Source organism: Miniopterus natalensis, chromosome 16, assembly GCF_054644295.1.
Source record: "Miniopterus natalensis isolate mMinNat1 chromosome 16, mMinNat1.hap1, whole genome shotgun sequence".
In the NCBI taxonomy this organism is placed as follows: domain Eukaryota; kingdom Metazoa; phylum Chordata; class Mammalia; order Chiroptera; family Miniopteridae; genus Miniopterus; species Miniopterus natalensis.
This window is the reverse complement of record NC_142096.1, coordinates 5,259,811-5,286,547: the sequence shown is the minus strand read 5'-3', so window position 1 is coordinate 5,286,547 and position 26,737 is coordinate 5,259,811. Positions and strand designations below refer to the sequence as shown.

Below are 26,737 nucleotides of genomic sequence, written 5' to 3'. Positions count from 1 at the left end.
ACTTTGAGCATGTTGAGTTTTAAGTGGGCAATGGGGAAACCCTGTAAACAGCTGGAAATACAGGACCAGAAGGCAGGTGAGAAAGCAGAGCCAGAGCTGAAGCTTCCAGGATCTTTAATAGAGAATTTAAATAAAGTCCAAACTATTGGCCACAGTTAACCCTTGCCTCTCCTACACCCATCCAAGCCACAGGTGTCTCTCCCTAGACTCCGGCTGGGTGGGCCGATCTGCAGGCCCCTGCAGGCCTCTGTACCCTCTGGGGTATGTGACTGCTCTCTTCTCACCCCGCATGCTCTCTCCTCCTTTCCCCAGCTCTACCCCCCAAACACCAACTTCAACTCAAACTTCGGGTGTTACTGCTCCCTTTACACACACACACGCACACACACACTCCGGTGTTAGGTTAGTTACCTCACTTCCAGAATACTTAGTATTTAGTTCCCCCATTGCACTATGTAATCAATTCGGCTTCCTTGTCTGCACATCCATCTCCAGTTAAGGTTCAATCAGGAGAGAGAGGAGAGGGGAGGAAAAAAATATGTATATGCTATTGATTCTGTTCTTCTGAAGAACCCTGACTAATACACCCACTTACCCAGACTGCCTTAACCGAGCAGCAGCAGTCCTGACTCCACAGACCGGCAGTGAACATGGGATGGGTAATCTAAGCTCTCTAAGTTGAAATTTTTGCTTTTTAAAAATGCAAATTTTAAAAAATGCTTCTAAGAAACACAAATGCTATGCCTACCTCACAAAGCTTTTGTAAGGACCAAGTGAAATAGCAGATGGGAGAGTGTTTGTAACTATAAACTGGAAGGGAAGTGCGGGCCTTTTGTCTAACCCTGTAGTTCTCACTTCAGGGCATTTTTGTTTAGCAATTACATCTAAAATCTGTTGTGTCAACGCCTAAAATTAAATATTTTGTTCCTAAAGTTAAGATTCGTATCTAACTTCCCTCAACGCCTTCTACAGCTCAGGGCTGGCCTCATTAATGACAAGCTTATTACATGGTGAAGTTTGAGGGGCAATTTTGCATGCCCCACCTCCATCTGCCCAAATTCTTAGTCTTTTGACAAAATTATTCCTTTGGGCACTGTGTCACATTACCAGAAAAGTCCATTTGGAAGGCAGATAATGCAGAAGAAGATCTATTGTGTTAGTGCCTTGGCATGGATTCATTCCCAGATGCCTCTTTGAAAGCAGCGAGCACAGGAATGCGGCGTAAGGCACTATGATTAAAGATGAGGCAGAGGGAGAGATGCGGGTCTACCGTCTGGGGAGGGCCCGGCCACGTGGGACACAGCCCGGGAAAGGCCTACACAGTCAGACCTCAGTAAAAGCAGGAGGAACAGGGTGTAGGGGGGCAGGGTGGGGAAGGGGAAGGAGAGAGGTCTCCACAGAAGTCAAAAAGAGGTCAGTGTCCTAAAAGGGGATGGACACTAGATGAACATGTTGTCAATGGAATACTTGTGTTTCAAGCTGGCTCCGTTTTTATTTCTCCAGGCCCGAGACCAGATAGTCTTATCAGCTCTCTCCTCCCTTGGCCTCTCTCACCTCCCTCGTGATATCTCACTAAACCCTGATGTTTTCAATTCCACATTGCTTGGATCCTGCCTCACGGTCATAGGCAACTCAAAGATGCAACTCAATTAGCTGCAGGCCCTGAGGGTCACACCAGGACTGTGCACCACCTTTCAGCCCAGTTCCGCCCTTGAGGGAATCTCCCACTTCGAGAGCCATCTCCCTCTCCTGTAGATGACCCCCACGCTCCCCTCCAGTGGCTTCAAAGTGATGCGCAAATAAAGAAAACTCCTGTCTCTCTCTTAACGGGCTCCTAACCTGTTCCTTTCCTAGGTCTTTTTTAGTAATAACTAACATTCCTATAGTGAATTCTAATTTATTGAAATATTATCTTTAACTATAATCTGGTAGTAACCCCAAGAGTCAACTGAAACTGTTCAGGGAAAAACCACCGAGGACCTTTATTGGTCATTATTGCAGAAGCCACTGAACACAGTTTGTGTCTTGTGTCGGTGTCCTGTCTGCTGTCGATGGTATTGCTCCACACACCCTCGTTTCTGTTCCTCTCTCCCGCCTCGGTTTCCAGGTTCACCACAAGACTGGCTCTTGCTTTTGACTGCTCAGCATTTCTTCTCACCTTGGCAACTGCCCCCACCTCCCTGAATGAAGGGGCACATAACCCAGGAGGGCCAACCACAGTACCAACTCTCTGTCCCCAGTGATTGATGCAGAAGTGGGTCACAGTCCCAAATCAGGCCAATCAGCGTTTTTCCCCGGGATTTTGTAAATGAAGCTGGTTGAAAACACCTTTAATCAGTCCATGTTGCTGTGTAATGCTCTCAGAATTGCAGTGGCTTATTACAGCCCATATTTAGTTTCTGGTCTATGGGCCTATGAGTCAAACGTGGCAAGGATCAGCTCACGTGTGCCTCACAGGTTCTTCGTTCTCTCCGGACCAGTGGCTGGTTGGGGCAGACTCCTCTCAGGATGGAGCACAGAGCGAGCAGAAACACGTGACGCTCTGAAGGTCTTGGCCCAGAACTGTCCACATTTCCAAAGCAGGCCATGTGGCCAAACCCAGTATCGCTGGGAAGATGCCTCTCCTGGGAGGAGCTGTGGTCACTCAGCAATAAGAGGGGGGATGCATGACACAGACATCCCTGCATGGGGGGACATCGGGGACCGGGAACGATACCCAGTCTGCTACACTCCCTTTACCTTTCCGAACCTAGGCTCTAAGTGTGGACAAAAGAGGGGTGCTGTCATAAATCTAACGCAAAACAGCCCCACAGGGTGATCTGATCATAACTCTCTAATTTGGCAGGTCATGGTGGGTAGTCACGCCCAGGCATATGAGTGATCCTCTAGATGGACTCAGGAAGGCAGGCCTCGACCTTTGCCGCTCCGAGGACAGGATGTTGACCAGAGGCTCTGGGCATCCTGCAAAGGGAACAGGATGTCCCCTGGAGGAGCCCCAGCGAGAGGTAGAGGCCTGAACAGGCTCCAGCTCCGCCTACACTACAGGGACCAAAATAGCTCACAGGGCACTGCTGCTCCCCCCCCCGAACCGCATGGGAAGGAGGCTGGTCACGAAGTCTTTGTTCCAACCACCCCCACTGGCGAGGACAGCCCAGCGACTGCAGTGGCATCTTGGGATGCGAACAGCCCGGCACAGGCTTCGCACCACGCCTATTCTGCACCAAGGGCTGTCTTTCTCTAAAATTAGAGGTTTTTCAACGAATACCAAGAAGCTGAAGATGATTTTTTAAATTACAAAATGAAATGGGAATGAGCTGAGGGTAGCTGGGTACAGGGGCCAGATCGCAAAGGGTCTCCTATGCCAGGCTTAAACAGTGTGAATTTACCGCATCTGTAGGGAGGTTTGGGAGCATTTTAGACAGGAAAGTAACATGATTCGTCTATCATTTTGCCTGTTAGAGGCTGTATAACTAGTCACACTGGCTGATAGGACATACTAATGATGGCTGTGCCCGGCTCTGCTGGGGCTGCCCTCCCCCCGCATCCCCGGTCCTCCTTGCCAGCAGAACTCACTTCCCACTCTGAAGGCTGCAAATGCCCGAGTCACTTTCCTGGCCTCCCGTGCAGGTAAAACGTGTGCACGTGACCCCGTCCTGGCTAATGGGACCCGAGGGGGAAGGCTGCTGGGAGGATTCTGAAAATAGGTTTTTCTAATAAAAAGGTGCATAAGAAGAAATGCCCACTTCCTTCCTAAATGTGGTCAGTTTACATGGGGTGCCTGGAGCTGCTGCTATACCATGCAAAGGGACAAGGCCAGTACCTCAGGGATGGCAGAGCAGAAAGATGGAAATGATGACCTCACGGAGCCATAAATAGCCACATTCCCTGGGGGGGGGGGAGATAACAGGTGCTTGTTGTTTAAGCCACTTTGATTTGAGTACTCTGTTACTTGTACCCTAAAGCATCTCCACGTAAAAAAAAAAAAAAAAAAAAAAAAATTAATAAAATCCCCAACACAGATTCATGTGGTGTATAGAAAATACTAATAGACACTTATAAACGAGCCTCTTAAAATTGGAAATACGACCGTGCTAACTGCTCGCTGAACATTTTGGGTGCTCAAGCAAGAAACTATACAACTTCTGAGATGACGCGTCTTCTATTTCTCTCCATCTGAACGATCCTCATTCACTTCTCTCAGGAGCACATTTCCCCTAAAACCACTGGGAACCTCCTCCCTGTTTCCCCCTCGGCATCTGCGCCGGTGCCTGGGGGCCTCTGTTCGGGGAGCAGGGCAGTCGGGGGGCATCGCCTAAGACCCTCTGCTTTGTGTAAACAGACAAGCAAACAGACACTGCGGGTTCCAGCCCCGGGAGCCTCGCAGCATCACCGACTCCCGGGTGCGAGGACCCCGCAGGTCTCGGTGGAGACGCAGCGCACGGTGGGCACAGGGAGGCCCCGAGCGTCTGGCTGGAGCCCTTCAGGACCATCAACGACGATTACCCCCCCCCCCCCCCCCCCGGGCCCAAATCCCTCCATCATCGGAGCCGGCGGCTTTTCAGCGAGTCTTCCCGGCTCCTTTTGGAGGAAGCCCCACCCGGCCCCGGGCGCAGGTTGGGGGCTCCAGCTCCCCGATGCCTTCGCGCCGGGGAGGCCCCACCGCGTGCGCCCCGGTGCGCTCCGTCGGGGCGCCGTTCTGGGCCGCCTGCAGCGTTTTCAGATGCAAACGATTTAGAAGCGGAGCGAGAGACCCTGCCAGGCGCGGGCGGGAGGGCGGCAGCCTCGGGGCGGCGGGTCTCCTCCCCGGCCCACGCGCCCCGGCCCACGCGGACTGAGCGCCTGCTGCGCACTGCGGGGGGGGCCCTGGCGGGGATCCCCTAGTGGCCTGACGGGTGCGGGGCAGCCCCGGGCCTGTGGCCTGGAGGACGCGGCGCCCCGCCCGCGGCTCCCAGGACGCAGATGCCCAGCGCGCGGGGCGGGGAGGGGGCGGTGCCCCTGCGGGGGGTGGTGCACCTGCGGGGGTGGTGCACCTGCGGGGGGTGGGGCCCCTGCGGGGGGCGGGGCACCTGCTGGGGGCGGGGCACCTGCGGGGGTGGGGCACCTGCGGGGGGCGGGGCCAGGTGGCCCAGGTGGCGCAGGTGCTGCAGGTGCTGCAGGTGGCGCAGGTGGCCCGCCGGCCGGCGTCCAGCAGGAAGCGGCTGCGCGCGGCCCGGCGCGTCCTGTCGGAGCCTCGCGGAGCAGCCGGGCCGGAGGCGGCCGAGCCCAGCGGGACCCATGGCGGCGCCGGCCCCCGGAGGCCCCGGCGCGCTGGACGAGCTGCTGCGGAACTTCACCTACGGGGCGCCGGGCGGCGGCAACGGCTCCCTGTCGGGCGCCTGGTACCGCAGGAACCAGGTAGGGCCGCGGGCTGCCCGCCGGCCTCGGGCAGGAGGACCCGCGCGGACCTGCCGCTGGCGCGCTGCCCTCCCTGCCCCCCAAGTGGGAGGCGCGCGGGGGCCCCGGCTCCCGGCTCCGCGGCGGGTCGCCCGGGTCCGCGGCTCCGACCTCGCGGGGACCCGCCGGGGCCTCTCCAGCCCGACCCCCCTTCCCCCGGAAGGTCCCTGCGGTGCGCGCCCCGCGTCTCCCTCCATCCATGCGCCCCCCCCCCAGGGCCTTTCACGGTTAAAACGGCGACAGCGTTTCTCCGGGCGCTGCTGGGGACCCCGCTGTCCCCCGGCGCGGCCCCGGTCCGCGTGGGGAGCGCCGGCCCTCGGGGGCCCGCGCGCGCCTCCCGCCTCCCGCCCCTGGGGACGCGCTGTCAGCCCAGATGGCCTCGGCTCAGCGGGAACACCACCGCACGGCGGCAAGGGGTCGGCGCGGCCCTTTTGGGGGGCTCGGATTGAGGGGCAACAGAGCGCCCGGCCGGCCCCCCGCGGCCGCGCCCCGCCCGCGCCCAGCCCGGGCCCTTTCCATGCACAGCCGCGCAGTCGCCGGGTGTTGGTCTAACGCGGGGCGTTGACGCGTAAACCAGCGCGCAGAGCCCTTCTGTGCGCAAAGGGCTTCGCAGGTCGCTGCCTGGGATGGGCAGGGGTTTTCAGAAACGTCACGAGAGCCCCTGGATGACGACAGAGGCAGCGCCTCACCCTGCTTTCGGGGGGGGGCTCTAAGTCTCAGCCGCAGAATGTACGGAACGGGGGGGGCTCTAAGTGTCACCCGCAGAATGTACGGAACGGGGGGGCTCTAAGTGTCACCCGCAGAATGTGCGGAACGGGGGGGGGCTCTAAGTGTCACCCGCAGACTGTACGGAACGGGGGGGGCTCTAAGTGTCACCCGCAGACTGTACGGAACGGGGGGGGCTCTAAGTGTCACCCGCAGACTGTACGGAACGGGGGGGGCTCTAAGTGTCACCCGCAGACTGTACGGAACGGGGGGGGCTCTAAGTGTCACCCGCAGAATGTGCGGAACGGGGGGGCCCAGCGCCCCGGCCGCCCCTGGCCCCGCCCCGCCGCCGGGAAGCCGCCCCGTCCGGGGCGAGCTCCCGGGTCCGCGTCCCGCTCGCGCTCGCGTCCGTCCCGAGCTGGGCGAGGGCCCCGCGGGGGCCCCCGGAGAAGGTGTGCGGGTGAGTTCTAGCTTTTTCTCTTTTGGTAACGAGGTGAGAGTGTTCGGTACGTGGGCGCTTCAGGGCGCCCCCCGAACAGGAGAAAGCATCGTTTCCTGCGTGGAAACCGCCCTCCCTGTCTTCCTTTGGCGTTTCCTGGGTGCAGGCCTCCCTCGGCGCTCCCGCCCCAAAGGCAGATTATCACGTGGCGTAAGCGTGAGGCCTGTGTTTGCAGAGCTCGCCTCGCCTTTGACAGCATATTTATACAGATTATTGCTCAGCTAACATTTCAACTACAGCCAGTTTGAGGTAAGACCGCAGCAACGTTTCCCACTCTCCTGCCAATTTAGGCCGTCAGATAAGACGGTTACATTTTACCCTTCCAGTAATTGCATTTGTTTTTAAGCAAAAGTAAAAATTGACATTCATTGAGCAAACAGTTTGTGGAATGCCTCTAGCGCTGTCCAGGCCAGTAAAAGTAAAATTAATTTAATTTTTCTTTTTTCTTTTTTGACACTAACTGAAAATAGAAGGGTGAACATGGGGGTGGCTGAAGAAAAACAAAATGTGAGATAAAACTTTAGGACTCCCACACTCAGAATTAGCCCTGGTTACTGGGAAGCCAGGGTTTAATCAGTTTTATCACAACTTAAATATTTGGACAGTGTCTGCTCACTGATAGCCCAGCTCTCCGTGTCTTTCCAAGCGATAACCATCGGATCTGGTCAATTAACCTTCCTCGTAGAAAAAGGCCAACTCCCCCGAAACACTTTCATGTAAGAGATGAATATGTAACAGTGGCCTCCTGGAATCGGTGTTGTCTAAGGCGAAGGTCTGAGTGCTTTAACGGAGGAACTCTCAAAGCAAGTAGACAGCAGGAGAGGAAAAGCAGTACCGGTGACAATGTATTGGGGAGCCAGGGAGGTGAGGCCTGCGCCCCTTTTGCGTCACTCAGGAGTCTGCCTATAAAAGTACAGATGTCATAGAGTTCTGCAAAGACATTTTCTTTATGTTTGAGCCACAAGTTTCCAGTATAAAAGGATAGTGTTTCTAAAATAGTTATTGAGCTCCCTGCTCCGTCCAAAGCACAGTGAGCACATCCAGCGTCCAGCAGTCTCCCTTTATCCTGTGGGGATCCGTCCAAGACCCCCACTGGACGCCTCGAACCACAGGTAGCTCCTCATCCTGTTATACTATGTTTTTTCCTTCACATGCATGCCTGTGATCAAGTTTACTATATAAACAAGGCACAACATTAACAAACTAGAACGACTGTGACAAGATACCATATTCAAAGTTACGCGATTGTGGCCACTATCTCAAAATATCTTACTGTAACTACCTCGTACTTGGAATAAATGGCTTCGTGCACATTCAGGGCATCCCTTGCTGGAGTCTCCGTAGAGGCTCCATGCTGTCCGGTGCAGCCTGCTGCTGTCACTTGGCCACATTCTTCCTCTCGTCCCCCCCAATGTAGTGCCTTTTCCATCTTAACGCTTCAAACCCACTGTGGCCGTAACTGTTGCAGTCTGAGGGGCACCATCGAAATAGCAAGAGTTTCTTTTCCTTTCTTCACAAAAACAGATTGCTAAACACTTGCCCTGGTGGCATTTAAACTACTCAGTGAAAGATTTAAAGAATTTTGAAGTTATTTCTATTTGCCTATTTATTTTTATAATTATGGAAGATTTTCATAATTATTCATTCAATCCCAGACTTCGTCTGAACATTTATTTGCCTGATTGCTGCCAAATGCATCTCATTGGAAATCAAAAGCATGGAAATAGCACATTGTATTATGATACGATTGTTCCCTGTGAGGGACAGTGATCGAAATTATTGCCAACTGCCTTTATTAGAAAAAGAAAATTCTTAACTGATTAAAGGCTATGGCTATTATGCATCAACTGTTAAATGGGTTTTCAACTTTGTTGCTTCATTTTTAAAATATACTAAATTTCACTTCAGCACATATAATAAAGTTCTACAACTTCAAAGACATTTTGCATTCTGAGAGGGGTTCCTTATGGTTGTAATGTTCATTTGAAATTCAAATAACTCCTTGGAATTTGAAGCTAGCTAGGAGTTAAGTTATGTAGAAGAGGGGAAAGATCCCTTAAATCATTGCTAATTTATATAACGCTAGAGGATATTATACTTCTGTGTTTAGATAGGAGCTGCTAATGCATCTTTTGAAGTCATCAGATAATATACACGATCATAGTAAACATCTTGGGCAATGTGTAAAAACTCATTTTTTAACCCATATAGCTCTTATTTTAAATGATTATACATGTTTCCAAGCAAGTATTTTTCAGACTCCTTGTACAGTTGATGATGTCAAAGACCCAATAGAAGCCTAAGACATGGTTCTCTTTCCTCAGACAATTGCCATCTATGTACAGAGCCTGATGATACACATGACAATATAAAAGGACCACGGGGCATTCACTTGGAGCCTGAGAAAGTAAACACGGGCCACTAATCCCAATAAAATCACTATTCATGTTCCAAACAACCCTCACAAATGCATGCTAAGTAAATTTTTGCTGAACGAACGAATGAATGTATCAACCTAAATTTTGTCGTTGTTTGGGTCGTGGTGTTCTTTGTGGGGTTTTTCCAGGAAATATCTGACAAGTGCTATTTAGTTACCTTTTAAAGAAAACATTTTCTTTTTCAGTTTCACCTTTTTGGAGTTTTGCTGGCCGTGTTAGGAAACTTGGTCATCAGTATTTCCCTAAATATTCAGGTAAGAAGAGTTTACTTTTCTAACTCTGAATTTTTCTACCACATGGCTTTAATGGGCCACGGGCACTTGTGCCTTCTTGGGCAAAATGGAGAAACATTAAAAATATAAAAATTATATTTTGCGATCTCACTGATATAAAGGTAAATATAATCCAGTTGGACTACATTCATATTTTTTCTTCTGATTTTAAAAGAAATTAAGCGTTTTTGTGGTCCTCTTAATAGTATTGTGTACCCTAGGCAAGGTGTCCAGGTGGCTTATGAATTTGTACCACACTTGGAAAAATATTCATAATCTTGGCATAAGCTAATATTTTTCTTTAATGTTCTGTGTTTTCTTCTAGTACTTTTCTAATTTTTTTACAAATTTTTAAAAGTAATCTAGAATTGTATTTACTTTTTATAAGGAAGTCCAGTTATCATAAAATCAATAAGGAAATAGGGCTTTTATTCGATGGACAGTTTTTCAGGAATTTATATGTTTAAAATACAAAGAAATACTCCAAGCAGATATAAATAAGACTCCCCATAACCTAACCCCTGCTACCAAGGCATTCTGCCCGGTGTGGTCATTGTGGCAGCTATTTTGACTCATAAATTTGACTCTCTTTTCAAAAGGTTTTTCTTTAGTCACTGATTAACTTTATTTCATTCATGTTTATTTGGGCATCTGGACTTTTTGATGTTCTAATATAAGTGTTTGGAGGCAACAGGTTTGCCACCAGAACACAGGTGTTGAGAAAAACACTAAATCAAAGGTAAAATGGGAGAGGAAAAGACTCGTAGTAACATCGTCGTCATCGGACACGTCATGGGACACGGCAAGCCCGCCACTGCTGGCCATCTGATCTACAAGTGTGGTGGGATCAACAGAAGAACCATCGGAAAATGTGAGAAGGAGGCTGCTGAGACGGAGAAGGGCTCCTTCACGTGTGCCTGGGCCTCGGATAAACTGGAAGCTGACCGTGAGCGTGCCGTCACCGTTGACATCTCCCTGTGGCAAGTATGTGACCATCACTGATGCCCCAGGACACAGAGACGTCATCAAAAACATGATTCCAGGCACATCTCGGGCCGACTGTGCTGACCTGATTTTTGCCGCTGGGGCTGGCGAATCTGAAGCAGGTTCTCTAAGGGTGGGCAGACCCGCGAGCATGCCCTCCTGGCCACACGCTGGGTGTGACACAACTGGTGGTTGGTGTCAACAAAATGGATTCCGCTGAGCTGCGCTACAGCCCGAGGAGATACAGGGAAAGTATTGAAGAAGTCAGCACCTGCATTAAGAGAACTGGCTACAACTCTGCACGGTAGCATTTGTGCCAGTTTCTGGTTGGAGCGGCCACAGTGTGCTGGAGCCAAGTGCTAACATGCCTCGGGTCAAGGGAGCGCAGGTCGCCCATAAAGGTGGCAGTGCCAGTGGAACCACAATGCTTGAGGCCCTGGCTTGCATCCTGCCACCAGCCTGTCCAATTGACAGTCCCCTGCATCTGCCCCTCCAGGATGTCTACAGAATTGGTGGTATTGGGGCCACGTGGGCCACGTGGAGACTGGTGGTCTCAAACCCAGCATGGTGGTCACCTTCACTCCAGCCAGCGTTCCAGCTGAAGTCAAGTCTGCTGAAATGCATCATGAAGCTCTTCCTGGGGACCATGTGGGCTTCAATGTCAAGAACGTGTCTGTTAAAGATGTTCATAGTGGCAGTGGGGCTGGTGACAGCAAAAATGACCGCCCAGTGGAAGCGGCTGGCTGCACAGCTCAGGTGATGTCCGAACCATCCGGGCCAGGTCAGTGCTGGCCATGCCCCTGTGCTGGTTTGTCTCACAGCTCACGCTGCAGAGTTGCTGAGCTGAAGACGACTGATCGTCATTCTGGGGAAAAGCTGGAAGATGGCCCTAAGTTCTTGAAATCTGGTGGTGCTGCTGCGTCCGTGAATGTGGTTTCCGGCAGGCCCACGTGTGCCGAGAGCTCCTCTGACTACCCTCCTCTGGGCTGTTTTGCTTTTGGTGACCTGAGACAGACAGACAGTTGCTGTGGGTTCATCAAAGCGGTGGGCGAAAAGGCAGCTGGAGCTGGCAAAGCCACCCAGCCTGCCCAGAAAGCTCAGAAGGCTACATGAGTAGTATCCCCAATCCCTGCCACCCCCATCTTAATCGGGTGGAAGAACGGTCGCAGAACTGTTTGTCTCAATTCACCATGTAAGTTTAATAGTAAAAGACTGGTTAATGATTACAGTGCATCGTGAAACCTTCAGAGGAAAGGAGAATGTTTTGTGGGCCATTTGTGTGTGTGGGGGGGGGGTGTCTATGGCAGTTTTTAAGATACTAGTTTTTAAAATCAGTACTTTTTAATGGAAACAACTTGACCCAAAATCTGTCACAGAATTTTGAGACCCATTAAAACAAAGTTTAATGAGAAACAAAGTATAGTAAGTGTTTTGGTAGTGGACCAGAAGGTCACTTAACTCCATCACACACACCTCATCTTTAGATAGTATTACTACTTATTTTACGGAGTTGTTATGAGAATTAAGCCACAGTAATGGGTGAGAAGACCCTTTAAGCTACAAAATGCTATATCAATGTGAGTCACTTCTGCTGTTGTTGGTATGTTTGCAACAAACACAAAACCGCAATAATTGCTCTACGGTGATCTGCCAATACACTTTAAAGCCGTGATGGGAATTGTCAGCGCCAAAATATTTTTAAAACAAGTTTTAATTGGGTAGAAATATTTTCTCATTTACATTCTGCTTTATTCCTAGAAATATTCTCACCTGCGGCTGGCCCGCCAAGAGCAGCCGCGGCCGGTCTTCAGGAGCGCACTGTGGTGGGGCGGCGTCCTGCTGATGGCCGTGGGCGAGACGGGGAACTTCGCGGCCTACGGATTTGCCCCCGTTACTCTCATTGCTCCCTTAGGCTGTATGTCCGTTACAGGTGAGCCCCTTTTCTATGTTTCCACAAATGGAAATTTTAAGAGATCAGAAAGTTGGTGAAAAATATACAACTTAAAAAACACATGCACAAAGAAAGAAGGCCTATTTCCTGTTTTCTTAGCATGTTAACTTGGAACGATTATACTACTAACTTCAGTTATCACTGTGATGTCGCCCCATCAACCATGAACAAACTTGCATTTTGTAGCTATAACACTGTGTATAAAAAGCCTAATTCCTAGCCTGAGTCTTAATAAATTAATGGTAACAGCATATGTTACACTGTACTTTTTAATCATTAATGAGTCATCTAAAAGCATTTGTAATCCAATTTATATGTTATTCATATGTTAAACTGGCATTACGTGTGCTCAGATGCTTCGGTGCCTGGTCTTGGACTCCGTAGTTTAGCATCCCTTTTACACATGAAGAATTAAATACTTGTTACTTCTAAAATTTATATGATTTACTAAATGCATTTAGAAAAGAGAATGGAAGATGTTGCTGAAAGACTAAAATAAAAGAGCAAAAATCGCTGCTGAAAAAGAGCAAGTTCCCTAAACCTCGTTAAAATCAATAAGATCTTGTTAGTTTCACTCTCTATTTGCTGCTATGGAAACAGCATGTTTCTAAACGTCTGTGAATTTGGAAACTTCATTGAGATAGAAACAAGTTGATGATTATTGTCTGGTCACAACTAGATCAAGCATAACATGTGCTTACAGACCCCAGTTTTAGTATTTCTCCTAAAAAGCATTAGATAGCCTTAAAGGGCGCATCGCTAAAACGGAAACAGTGTGTATTCAAAGAGAATTTCCTTTCATTTTGCAAGTAGTTTCCCCTTCTTAATCATTTAAAACATTTAAAATGCATTCACGATATACAATAACAGAATATTTAGCAAAGGACACTTTTTTAGTTTTCTAGAAATCATTCCGTTAAAAACCCTCATGCTCTGAATAGGCTCACGATGTATATAACCCTTTACCATTTTTAACATTCTGATGAAGTGAGCAATTTGTGTATGTCTTATCTTCTATTTAGTACACATACTGTGTACATGGACGCTGTAGGTTTGATTTTCAAAATCTGAGAAATCACAGATAAAAGATCTAGTTATATGGCCAACTTGGGACTTCCACAGGCCCCCCGCTCCCCAGTTGTTCTGAAAATGTTATTTTCTTCTCCATAACGACTGTATATTTAAAGCTGATCTTTAGTTGTCTTTCTTTTTCTGCCTTTTGCTCAGTTTCCATGAAATAGCCAAAGGAAAAAGGTGCCCAGGCAAGTCAGACAGTGACCTGGGGAGGGCTGCGTGCACCGCACTGTATCAGATCCTCCGTTTATCTCGAGGCGCCCAGTCCTGGGAAGTCATTTTCCTGGGAGCAAGAACAAGAGAGCTACTAGCTCAAAGGGCTGGATTTATTGTAAAGACCAGACGTTTCACAGGGATGAAATTTAGCCAGGCCTCTGGGGCCCTGAGGTGAAAATTTGGAAGTTGCCGGAAATTTAGGGCCGGCCGTGACCCTTCTTGCAGACCCTCCGTGAAGCCGCCTGTGAAACCGCTCGTTTTGGCAGGACCTGCTCGAAGCTCCCGTGAACCGCAGGAAGCTAGGGCGCCCCACCTTTCCCTCGCGGCAGCCTGTCCTCCGGGGCCAGTCCCCCACCTCAAACTCCAGATCCGCTGCCTTGCCCGATGGGCTTTGCCCAACGTTTCACGTCGCTGTGTGTGTGTGATCTCAGCCCCAATGAATGGTTCAACTCGAGAACGTTTTTAACAGCCTCCCTCTCTGCCCATTTAAAATTATTCAAGGAAGTAAATTACAGCCGCGCACACAAATCACTTCTGACTTCACAATCTTTGCGAACGACAGTGTAGGCTCAGAAACGGTATTCCCCCAGCAGGGCGGAGCTGACCTCAGGCTCCTGTGAAGCGTGTGGGTGGGTCAGGGACTCCCGGTGATGCAGACTTTCCCCCAGGACACCCCCTGCCTTCCAGAGCTTCTCTGTAAAGATTACAGGAGCTCCAGAGAATTTGAAGCGAAGGAGAAAGTGTTTTTAAAACAGACGTATCTCGTGGCTGTGTTTACAGATGCGGCAGGAGGGTGTCCTCGATTTTCTTTGCTAGAACTTTCCTTCCTATTTCTTGGGAGCCTCAGCAAGGAAATCAAACCTCCCTTTGAACTAAGAAAAATGGTAATGTCTGTTGCAGTGTTGAGTGGAGGTCGCATAGTCTTTTCTGGCCTGTTTGCCTTTTGTCGCTTTACAGATTTTTTAAAAAAAGAAATGAACATCTCGAACGCTTCAGGAAGTTTCGCTCTCAAGTCCAGGCGAAGGGCTCTGTCTCCCATCCTCCTCTGTCTGCCTCTTCCCACGCACTGTGCCCGTGACCGCGGGGCCCAGGCTCACCTCACGCGGGTGCGTCAGGCCTGCTGTCCTGTCTTACCCGGTCAGAGCTGCTGCTCCTTTGCCCAGTGCCGTCGAACAGGTTTTTCAGGCCCCGGTTCCTGGCTCCTGGCCCAAGCTCAGCGGGCGTGGTCCCTGCTCCCTTCGCACCTGTGTGCCCTCCTCTCACCCATATAGAGCCTTTTTGTGAGTTAGCAGAAGGCAGCCCTCCTCGTGACGCTTTATTTCTGTCTGTCTGCACGTTGTAATACATTGATTTTATTCAAGCAGGACACTCTGGTGCCATCTGTCAGAAAATTGTCCCGGGAAATACACAAACCACCAAAATCTGAGATGTGGGCGGTGCCCCCTCAGATGTATAGTCTTTGTGCACAACCTGCTCAGCTGCACGGGGCGGTCCCGGCCTTGCATTTCCCCTTTGGCAAGTCTCAGCATGTTCTCAGTGACTGGTTTGATGTCTGTCCCGGCCGTTCAGCTGACACCCAGGAGACTGGTGACTGTGTGTCTGGGTGCTGCCATCTGCTTTTTCTAGGAGAGTGTGGCTCAGGGAAATCACACAGTGCAGCCTCGCAGAATTGGGCTGAAACTGAATTATGATCAAATGAGGATAGGATGTTCTGTTCTAGGGTGTTGGGACAGAAAACGCACTTGGTTAAAAGATTTCAATTCCTGATGAAGTACAAGGGTTACGCATTTCTTTGCAAGGGACTTGTGAATGTTCGCTCTTGTAAATACACAAAGGCTTATCCGCCTGTCCTTTGGGGATTGAATTAGATTATTTGTTCATCTACAAAGTGTGTCCTTCATGTAACGTTTCCTTTTTCTGTTCATCCCCATGACCGATCTGTGCGGTGCCTAAGCATTGAGAGGTGATTTAAAATAATAAAGCTATCACAATCCAGAGTGGAAGCCACATAGAATTAAGAAGATTCATGGCAGCTCGGCCGGTGTGGCTTAGTGGTTGAGCTTCAACCCATGAACCAAGAGGTCCCCAGTTCAATTCCCGGTCAGGGCACATGCCCGGGTTATGAGCTCGATCCCCAGTAGGGAGTGTGCAGGAGGCAGCCGATCGATGTGTCTCTCTCATCAATGTTTCTACCTCTCTCTCCCTCTCCCTTCCCTTCTCTCTAAAATCATTAAAATAAAAAGATTCATGGCAGACCTTACTCAGTATAAAATTAATTGTCCAGGGGTAGCAAGGGGCTGGGAGTAGGAAGGGTGATTGCTTCAGGGGCAGGAGGGTAGAACAGATAGACTATGATAGACGTTTTTCAGTTTTATGCCTTGGAGTATACTTATTGAAAGTAATTAGGAAAGAGTTCAGAGAATATATCGTCTTTTCCCAATTAAAGTCGGGCAGTACTTGAGAAATAGTCAAAGGTAAGAGACTAATATTGAATGTGCATCTGCTATGCCAGGTACCATCTGAGTCACATAAACTTATTTTCCTTAATTATTTCCCAGATGACTAGAAGTGAGTAATAAGTAGATTAAATTTGAGATAAATTATATGAGATCAAACACTTGGAATATTAAATGGAACAATAAAGATTAATAGCAGCTAAGTCTCCTTGGCCCTGGAATAATTTCCTAAGAGAAGCAGTCACCCTCGTCACAGGCTAATTGGGATTAAGATTGGAGAGCTAAGCACTGAGGAAACGAGAATAGAATGAGACATGTGACTGATAAGTCTTTTCCATCTTTAATTTTTCCCTAACGTGCTGGCTTTTGCTCAAAGTGAGATTCCTGTTGTGGGGTATATGTTGTTTCGTGTATTTCTGTTGAGCTGTTGGGAAGCTCCAAACTGAAACGTGTCTGTAACCCATTAGACAACGGTCACAGCGTAGCCAGAAAGCCCGGGTGAGGCCTTTGGAATTCCAAAGAAGTCATCTCGAGCAGAAACTTCGGTCTCCAAGATTTTTATCAGAAACAAATGAAAGGAAACATAGACCAGTGAGCGAGTGACCAGCCGCGTTCCACAAACCTAGTTACTGCCCTTGTCCCAGCCCTTAGAGCCCTGTGCCTGGCGCCGGCCTGGGTGAGCTCACTGGAGCCCTGTGACAGTGGCACTCGGCACAGACCTTTATGCTCGTGTTGGGAATATGCAACGATATCCGTTTTCTCAGTGACTTGCTGGGTTGTCTGCTTCAGTACGTGGTCCTCAAACCAGCCCAAGTAAAACGTATGGAACAAAACTCTGAGGTTCTGACCTTCTGTCTGTCCGCTCATGAACTCAGCTGGAAGCATTCCGAAAACCTAAAGATCTTTGTTTGAAATGTCTTTTTCACCCATCCCTAGTATTTGAGAACACCACCCAATTATTTTCCTTAATTATTTCCCAGATGACTAGAAGTGAGTAATAAGTAGATTAAATTTGAGAGTATTTCCAGAGAAGTTGCTGTTAATGAAGTAATGCACATTTAAATTTATAACACAAGAGTTCATCTTTTCAGTGATAGGATTTTTACCTCTTTTTGGAGTCCTTTCAAGTTTAATCACTAATGTGTGTCAAGTAAAATGTAGAAAAGGATTGTTGTTCTTAATCCAGGTAAATGTCCTGGATTGAAATTATGCAAATAACCTACGAACGATCTTTTAATTATTTTCAATAAATGACGATAGCAATTTTTTATTAAGATTAATTACTTGTGTCTGTTTTTATTCCTGCCCTTATGGATGGTAGCCAACGTTCCTCTCTGTAAAGAAACATTTTCAACGTGTCACAGCCTCAGCTCTTCCAATCCTGACGCCACGGAATACGTTGTCCCTGACATGCTCTTTCACTGCAGTTCTGCAGCTGACAGGGAACAATAACCGCGGTGCAGTCAGGGCCTCTGTCGGGTTGGAGTCGCCTGAGCCCTTGAGCACGCTCGGGGCGTCCACGTGTCTGAAGCTTGGTTGTGACAGGAAAGGGCCCTGTGGTTTGCTTTCCATAAAGCTGCCATCGTACGTGGTCAGAAACCACGAGCCAGATATTTACGTGTGAGGATCTGTTTGTAGCATTATATATAAATATGTTCTTTTCATGTCATGTCATACGTTACTTTTTTTTACATAAGAGAGTTTTCTTTACTACTTAGTCTTCTACTTTCCTAGATGTGTAAACATATACCCTGTATTCTCTTCAGATCGTAGACACTAAACAATAAATCGAATGTCCAGGAGATGAAAACTGAGGACTGGATCAGTGTTCACAAACGGGCGGCCTGTCGACCAGATCTGGCCTCTGCTCTGTTTTGTTTGGCTCAAACAATGCTTCTAAGAATACAAATTATTTTCCCATGTTTAGAAACTGGACCTTGACACACAAGAACTGGCTTTTTGTCCAGAAGTATCAGATGGACTCACCGCGTGCTGGGGCTGAAGTGCGGCTACCACCGGTCACACTGACCCCGTGTGGTTCAAGTGACCACAGCCCCACCGCAGGCCGTTGCAGCCCATGGGCACTTAGAGAACTAGCTACCTGTGGGCACTGAGTTCTCGACCTGTGGACCAAAGGCTCTTTTTCGTTCCAATTGAATCAGATAAGAATATCATATCGTAATTACATTTAAGTAACATGTAATTGTTTTTTTCTTAAGCTTTCGATTAAATTTGTCTTTTAAGAAGTGGTCATAAAGAGGTAGCTAAAATGGGGAAAAGTCAATAAATGTGAACAAAATCTTTTTAAAATAGCCATACTCTAACACATTTAAATAGTTATTGAACGCTCTTCTGTGCTATTAAATCTCCAATTAAAAAATTATTATTCGGAGGGGTAGAGAATTTAAGTAGAGCGTACACAGACATCTTAATGTTGCAAACTGAAAAAGGGAATGCCCGTTTACCTATCATTCTACAGGCACGAAAATCTAAAATGATATATAAAAACCTACCCTTGCGTTTAATTGCTAACATATGGAAATGTTACTGAACTCAGGGGGTTCTTATTCAAGAACAAGACACGGTTGTCATTAGTTTTATTTACTTACAGCAAGTAAGACTCACATCCAAAGCTCTGGACACTATTTGGTTAATTACTCATAGATTTTTGTCTTTGCAGTTGGCTAAACTTATCTAGTTGTGGTTCTGGTCAAGCTCATCCCATTGCAGCTGCAGCTGCAAAATACTGTGCCTTTTAACATCCAGCAAAAATAGCACTAAGAACCACCGAGACCTTGAGACCCTTGTCTTATCTAACAGAAAACTGATGCCTACCTTCTGAGTTATTAACCCACATTAGTAGCTGTTACAGAAGAAAATCCAAATCAAGTTTGTACAACCTACCTGAGTTCTCATAAATTCAGGTTAACGTATAGCTGTTGTTTTCTCTCTCTCTCACTTGCGGCCTGCTGTGGATCTTAGAGCACCAGCTCTTGACCACAGTAGGCTAAGTAACCCTTCCGCAACCACCACAAGTCTGAGTGACGTCAGAGAGGAGGCGAAGGAAGAACAAACTCAGGGTTGGCTCCTGAGTGAATCAGGAAGCATTAGGAAGCTCAACACCAGGGCACATACCTACCCCTGGGACTGGCACGGTCCCCCACATCTAGTCTTGGTTCAGCTGAAGCCACCAGAATCTTGCTTGGCCTTTGTTTTCATCTGGAGATCCAAATCAGAGTGCCCATGTGTAAGTTTCCTTATGTCAACCTTGACCAGAAAGCATCTTCATTCTGATTGCTAACCTGAGTGACACTCAATGGCCCAAAAGAATCTAAACGACTCACCAGTGGGAGTCAGTTATAGCTGCTGCTAAGATTCTTTGTGGCCATGAAGCTTCATGGTCAAGGCCGAGCGAATATATTAATAAACTTCCCCATGGGAGCTCTATCTGAACCAAACAAAATCCTAGAAGAAGCTTTTTTGTCTTTTTCCCTTCTGGATAATATTTCTGCTCTCTCCCCCCCCACACACACACCCCCTACCCAGGATTCCTACATCACCACTGTTTGAACTTCGGTGTATTATCTTTCATATGCTGCTTTTCTCATTTTTTAATGTGTTATGGTCATTTATAGGCCAGTGTCCACCTCTGGAGTTTCAAAATTATTTATGAAACTGTGTAATGAATTTAACCCCAGGGTCTGTGAACACCTATAGGGAGACCTGCGTCTGTGCGCACTCTGTAAGGACTGGCGCCGGGAGCCTTCTCTGTGTAGACTCATGTCCTACGAAGGCCAGAGTGGTAAAGGACCCATGAACCTCTGTCCAAATATGCCTGTAGTCCAAAAGGTACTCATCAGCCGGCTGGTGTGGCTCAGTGGTTGAGCATCAACCCATGAACCAAGAGGTTGCCGGTTCAGTTCCCTGTCAGGGCGCCCGCCCGGGTTGTGGGCTCCATCCCCAGTTGGGGGCGTGCAGGAGGCAGCCGATCGATGTCTCTCTCTCATCAATGTTTCTCTCTCTCTCTCCTCCCCCTTTAAAATCAATTAAAAACATATTTCAAAACAAAACAAAACAAAAGCAATGTATACAACCTTGTGAGTGCTGAAGTAAACTCTCAGTAGTAACTATAACAGTTTAAGCCCACCTAGCACAAATCTGTTTAATTTACAAGTGTGTTCTGTTTTAATGCTTTTTAAGCTACCGATCTTGAATTTTTTTTTTTTCTGTTGTTGAATATTAAATTTTACTAGAGGAATAAAAGTGTAATGGATTTTCCCCCTCTCTGAGTGTTCATTAAACAACGGTCGTGGTTATAGCAACTAGACAGGGTTGAGTTGGACAGATCTCCGATCGCCAATATATATGGAAGCGCTTCAGTTTATTTTCTTCTCATCTTAAAAATTTACTGCTCTACTTGGAAGTCATGTTATTAACTGTTGCTCAGATACTGTTTTTGCTCGGCATAACTCTCATTTTAACAGTGTTTTGCAGCATAAATGAGTTACAAGTAAATGTATCTTAATCGAATGTTCTTTTTTTATTGCTTTCTTTGCTAAATAAAACTTAAAATCTTCTTATTCTCTTATGTAAAAAATTTATAGAAAATCTCATGTTCTCTTAAAACAGAAAAATGAGTGTATAAGTGTATCAGACATAATTTTTTCAGAGCTAAAAATAGTATATTTATGCTTCATAAAACTCTGATAGCTATTTCACAGCAATTGACGATTGGATGCATTAGTGTAGTTCAAGCTTATTTTTACCAATCATGTCCTTTCTGTTTTCAGCAATGAAATTATCTCCTGTATAGCATTTCCCCCTGTTCTTTCTGAAAGTGAAATTATTTATGAAACTGTGGCTTAGCAGCAAGCAGAGAAGGTAAAAGACGCTTCCTTCCTGCAAGAGAGGCTGTGGAGTACGGTTTACTAGAGAGCTCTGGGCCGGATAAAGGAGATGCGGGTGCCGGTTCCAGTTCTGCTGCAGCATAGATGTTAGTTAGACGAACGGATCGATGAATAAACGACCTCTTTGGACCTCAGTTTCCCAATTCCCATGTGTAGGACCTGGAGGAGATTGTCTCTTTGTCTCCTGCCAGCCCCCAAATTCCCTCCTTCCACGTGAGCGCCGTCTCCCTTCTGGCTGGAATCTTTGCTGTGAAGCGGTCGCCTGTCGTTACAGGGGCCTGCGTTTGTGGGGTGTTTGTTGTGACTCTGCTCCCCCTGCTTGGAAACATTCCTTGCCTAATTACGCAGGACGCCAGCGATGGGGGTGGGAGGGGGGTCTTGGGGTTTGTACCTTTTCTGATTCTCTGACGTGTGAAATTAGTTGCCCTGAATTACTTTGGTCCGAACCTGAAACAAAATTTTTGTACATTTTTACATCTGTCCCAAACTCAGTTCTTAATGGGATGGGCTATGTATCTGCAGATTAACTGATGTGCAGAAAATATTGCTTTAATGTTTTAAAGGCATACTGCACAATTGAATTCATGCTTGGTGGACATCTCCCATGCTCTTTATTCTGAGTGAATCCTTCATTCCTATAATTAACCTCCCTCCCTCCCTCCCTCCCTCCTTCCTTTCCATGCACTCATTGAGTTATTAAACCCTCACTGTAAACGGGACACTGTCCCAATCACTGTCCTAGGGCCACTGTGACCCAGGCCACTTTCCACGTATCCTGAACCCCGAGGGGAAAGAACTTGTTTTTACAGCCGCAGCTGCTGGGGGTCTCTGACCACGACACAGCTACTCGCCTAAGACACAGATGGCTTAACTCCTTTCAAACACCGTTGCATGATAGAGGTTTTTATATCGGAAACACCACTAATGGCCATTTTCTTTCTAGGTAGTGCCTTTATTTCCGTCATGTTTCTGAAAGAAAACTTGAGAGCCTCAGATTTACTAGGTAAGTAATTGTTCGATGCATATAATTATAGCACTGCTTGATCGGGAAATAATACCATCCATAAAAAACAGGTGCTTTATAAACTGGGGACAAATGACGGGCACCGATATAATCTTGGAGCTGCCACCTGCTCTCAATCTTCATTGCGCCCACTCCCCATACTGTTGACCACAGCAAATTATTATTTTACAGCATTGAGAGCATGACAAAATCCAGTAAATTCTGCTTCAAAGGACATATTTGTTAAATTGTCCCGTGAAACTATTACATAAAAAGGAAAACCACACCCAAAAATTAGATGTACCGGTTAACTACCTGATTTGTATTTAGCTCTCCAAACGTAACATAGAATTTTGCTCTTCAAATTTTTATTTAGAGTTCCTGGCCCACAGCATGGCTCAGCGGCTGAGCGTTGACCCGGTTCAGGACTCTCTCCCATCGCTGATGTTTCCGTCTCTCTCTGAAATCAATAAAAACTCTTTTTTTAAAAAAAGGGACACCCCTTTAATGAAACGGAGATAATATTACCTACTTTGTAGGACCAAATGAGTTCATGTATGTAAAACTCTTGGTACCGGGCCTATCCTATAATATTACCATCATTACTGCGGCCACCACAGCCACACACTCTGCTGGTTCATCAGAGGACACCTCGATTCCGATATTTCTGCAGACCGTAGTGATGCAGGCCACACTTCCCGCAGCTCTGGGGGGGTTCTTTGTTTTTTCCCTTCCGAACTCGATGCGTTCTGAGTAGGGCTGTGTAACGGACACATTTGTTGCGTACTATAGTTAATAGTGATCAGCTCTAGACTTTAATCTAGGACCGTAAGAGTGAGGAAGGAGATAGTCACCATGCCCACGTCTCCAGCGCAATATGGTGAGATTTTCTTGATCTGAGGGGAATCACCCATCTCGTACTTAGGGAAAGGTTTTTCTTCAGCCTCACTCAGGGCTGTGTGGTCACATGTCTTGTCTTTTCTCCTGTGTTGCTGTTGCCTTGAGAAAATTCGGCTCTTTTGGTTAAAAGCTTAAAAACATGCATTTTTTTCCTTTACAGAGACTAAAACCATACAAGGAAAAGAATAGTAACATTTAAAAAATTAAAAAAAAGATTAACATAGAAGCATGCTAAATATTAAATTGTCAAAATGGGCAAAAGAAAATCACTTGTTTTTCCCTGCTTGAAGCAAATGGAAGTTTGTTTTGCATGATGGAACAAATGAAGATTTTGGGGCCATGTGGGAACAAGCTGAACTAATTTATTGCCAAATGTTGCTCTGTGACTATGAAGCTTTTCACCACTGGCCTCAAAAAATGACCTCACAAAAGCTATGTCTGAAAGGAATCGCCAACTATTATTAACTCAATGACAAGCTCTGGACTGTGTTCTGGTTCTTCGTGGATTAATAACTTTAAATTATTTTAATGATTTTTTTTTCCTTTTAAAAAAAAGCACCAGATTTCTCTCCCCTCTAATCAGCCAAAAAGGATAGTATGTTCCCCTCTCTTCCTTAGTCATCAAAAGTACGGTATCTAATAGTCTGGGAGATCCTAGCTGATTTAATCCAGATAATATCATCGTAAAAATAAAAATTGCAGTCAATTCATCAGCTCTCCCCAGAGACTAGTAACTTAATCACTTCAAGTCACCTGTTAACGGTTTCCCCAGATAGAATGTCAGGAGATTAATAGTGAGATGAAGACCATCTCCTCCCACCCCAGAGGTCAGCTTGGTTTGGGGCCAGTATCTAGGATGCTAATCTGGCCAAACACAAGCCGTTATTTCTGGGTGAGAGGACAGATTGGCTCTTTGGGTTTCAAAGCTGCCTCAAGAATGGCAGGCTTTCTGATGGGAGGTGTAGAATGATTTGTACTCACTACATTATAGAGACTTCTCAGCCCAGGGCTCCTTCAGGATTTCCTTGCCTTAAGCCTGAGAATCTGGAGAGATTGTACTGAGGGGAAAGAATGTCCCAAATGGCGTTCGTTCTGTGACTCCTGGCGTCCCACAAAAGTAACAGCCAGACCCCATGGATCAGGAGACTTATTACCAGGACCGAGAGAATCACACATCAGTCTTCACTGGAGCCAGGTCAGCTGAATGTTAGAAGACTCTTGGGCCTACCAGGAATAAGATAAAGTCACGTTCCAGAAGCTAGACAATAGACGGTTGACCCTAGCGAGCACCGAGCTGGTGGGTAGGGACACATTAAAAGAGATTTCAGGCTTTCCGCAGGGGAAGGTGGGCTGGGAGACCAGATGCCAGTTGAGGAGACTGTGCTGGAGGATCATGCACCCCAGGCCTGCGTGGACGAGGGACTGAGGCTGGAGGTGCCAGTGAACGGGAGCGCAGGAGGCTGACTCTCGGCTGCGCCCCCTCCAGCCGCCGGACGCGTCGCTCAGGCCCCAGTTTCTAGGGCCAGCGGCCGGAGCCCCTGAAACAGGCTGCACTCAAGCAGCTCACCCGGCCAAACGACAGGCGCTTCCCAAAGCAGAAAGTATCCCGCAAAGCACCGCTTCAGGCGGACAGAAATGGCCAAGTATGTTTAGAAAATATTATAACCGTATCTTCTTGTGGGAAATTCACAGTGAACACGAACGCATTAAGGACTCGGGGGGTCTTTCAGTAAGGGAGCTATTTAAGTGTGTCCAACTCACCGCCTCCCAGGGGGATTTGACCTGAGAGCAGCAGAAGGTAAAGAGCAAGTTTTCTAAGTCAGAACTCTGTGGCTTTACTGAAATAAAAATAGTAAGAACTCATGTATCTCATGCCCCTTTTAGGAAAAAGTGGAATATAAATAAATGTTAAGGAAATTTCTTTAAGGAACTGCTAATGACTATCTTCAACACTTTAAACACTTATGAAAAATGTGCATGTGATTTATAAAGGAGACAGTGAATCACACAGAGAAAAAAAATGACACCAAATAAGCATATAGCAGGTAGCAGCCATACAGGCTGCCTTTGTGAGTGCCAGACGTAGCTGAAATTAAAACTATTAAGAAGGAAGAATGTATGACCTCAGCTACCATAGAGTTACTCACTGGACTCACAGTGAGGTGAGGCTCAGACGAAATGATGCACATGAGAAAGTACTTTGCAAGTATAATTTTGGAATTATTAGTCATTTTATTTAAGGAGTTTTGAATGCAGTGAAGATCTGCATTGGTTTAAATGGGCACCGTAGACAAATGTGGAAGCAGATGTGAAATGGGGCAGAGGGGCTGTGTCAGGATGTGACATGGGGACCCTGTTGGAAAGTTAAGCTAAATGAGCCGCACTCCCTCCATGTAACGGGACACTATGCAGGCTGAACGAGGGTGATGTTGCCCAAGATGCTCTGTTGATTAGAAATAAAGCACGGCACAGAAAAGTGTGTATAATACCATTTGTGTAAAAAACCCAGAATTCATACACACCAGCAAATGCACATGCATGAAATAACCAGCAAAGAAAACCTCAGGAAGTAGGAACCGGGAGGCCATCGGGGTGTAAGAGAGATTTAACTTCACTCATCACCCTCGTGTGCTTTTGAATTTTTTACCATATACATGTGTTACCCATTCCAAAGCAAATCTTTAAAAAGATATGTAAATGGCACTAGATACAGTTCGATGAGATAAAGAAATAACTGGCAGAGGAGCTCAATATAAAGAAGAAATTTGGATTTCACAAAAGGAAGTTGGAAGTGTCAGACTTTTAAATTGTGTTGTGCTTTTATTCTACTTTACCAAGTTTACAAAACTGTTTTTTTAAATCCCCTTTCCCTAGGAACCTAATATTGAACAATTATAAAAGATCTTTTTATTCCTAAAGAAAGGACAAGGCTGGGCAATAATTTTGCCCAAGATCTTATATATGGTTTTTATTATTTTCCTTTTATTACAATGCTCAAGAACATATAATGTTTTATTTTTTTTAATCTCATTAGAAATCGCTTTTAAAATTGTATCTATAATTTCTGTCTTCACAACACATTACAGAGTAAATTGTTACTCAGATGAAACTTCATAGCTTCTACGGTACCTGAAGAGCTATTGTTCAGCATGTGTGAAAATCAAATGCTCTTTGTTTTCAGAAACTAGAGTTCAAAATCCTAAATCATTTGGGTGAGAAGAATAGGAAATGGGTGTCTTTGAACTGTGAGATTTTTATGGACAAAGCGAGTCGTTTGGGGTGGGAGCCCTGCTGGTTGTGTTAGGTGCTCAGCGCGGCCGACCCCAGCGAGGAAGCAGGCTGAATTACGTTTCCAGGCTGCCACCTGAAAAGTGCTCCATGTGTCACTTTTTCTCGGGCTGCTAATTATTAATAAATAGGAAGCATCCTTCCTTTACCTCTCCATCCAGGGCCACCACCGCCCTTCCAATTCCTCCATAATTTTAAGTAACATTAAAGTGATGAGAGTAACACATTCCTTACAGGTTTATTATGTGATATTTTACTCAGCTATGCCTTGAATTCTAGATTCTAAACTGGACTAAGTAAATCTTAGAGCAAAGTCAACGTTCACCTTTGTTATTTCTGCTAAAGGGTCTCCAATAAATGGCAACGATTAAGGCGCTCATTTCCCCGAGTTTCAAAGCGTAAAATCAGCCGAGTGGGTGTGTGAGGGCTCCCTAGGTGAGTCAGTGCAGAGCGGAGCGGATGGGCTCCGCCACCTCGGCCTAGCTCTAGGGCCATCTTGCGCTTCCTGGCCACAGAAAACGGCCAGCTTGGTTGTGTTTTCACGCCTCCATATGCACATGTTCTGATCTTCCCCATCTTAGGGGAACGTTTCTCTGGATGGACCAGGACCC

The 26,737-nt window shown here is 46.9% G+C and overlaps 1 protein-coding gene across 1 annotated transcript in view; it reads left to right on the top strand.

Moving 5' to 3' along the window:
- The first annotated feature begins 5,274 nt into the window (after nt 1-5,274).
- NIPAL2 (NIPA like domain containing 2) overlaps nt 5,275-26,737 on the top strand; it is a 33,116-nt gene continuing 11,653 nt past the window's right edge. The window contains exons 1-4 of the mRNA XM_087825153.1: nt 5,275-5,394; nt 9,261-9,329; nt 12,090-12,261; nt 21,879-21,938. Of these exons, the coding sequence (XP_087681279.1) occupies nt 5,275-5,394; nt 9,261-9,329; nt 12,090-12,261; nt 21,879-21,938 (421 nt within the window). The remainder of the gene's footprint in view (nt 5,395-9,260; nt 9,330-12,089; nt 12,262-21,878; nt 21,939-26,737) is intronic.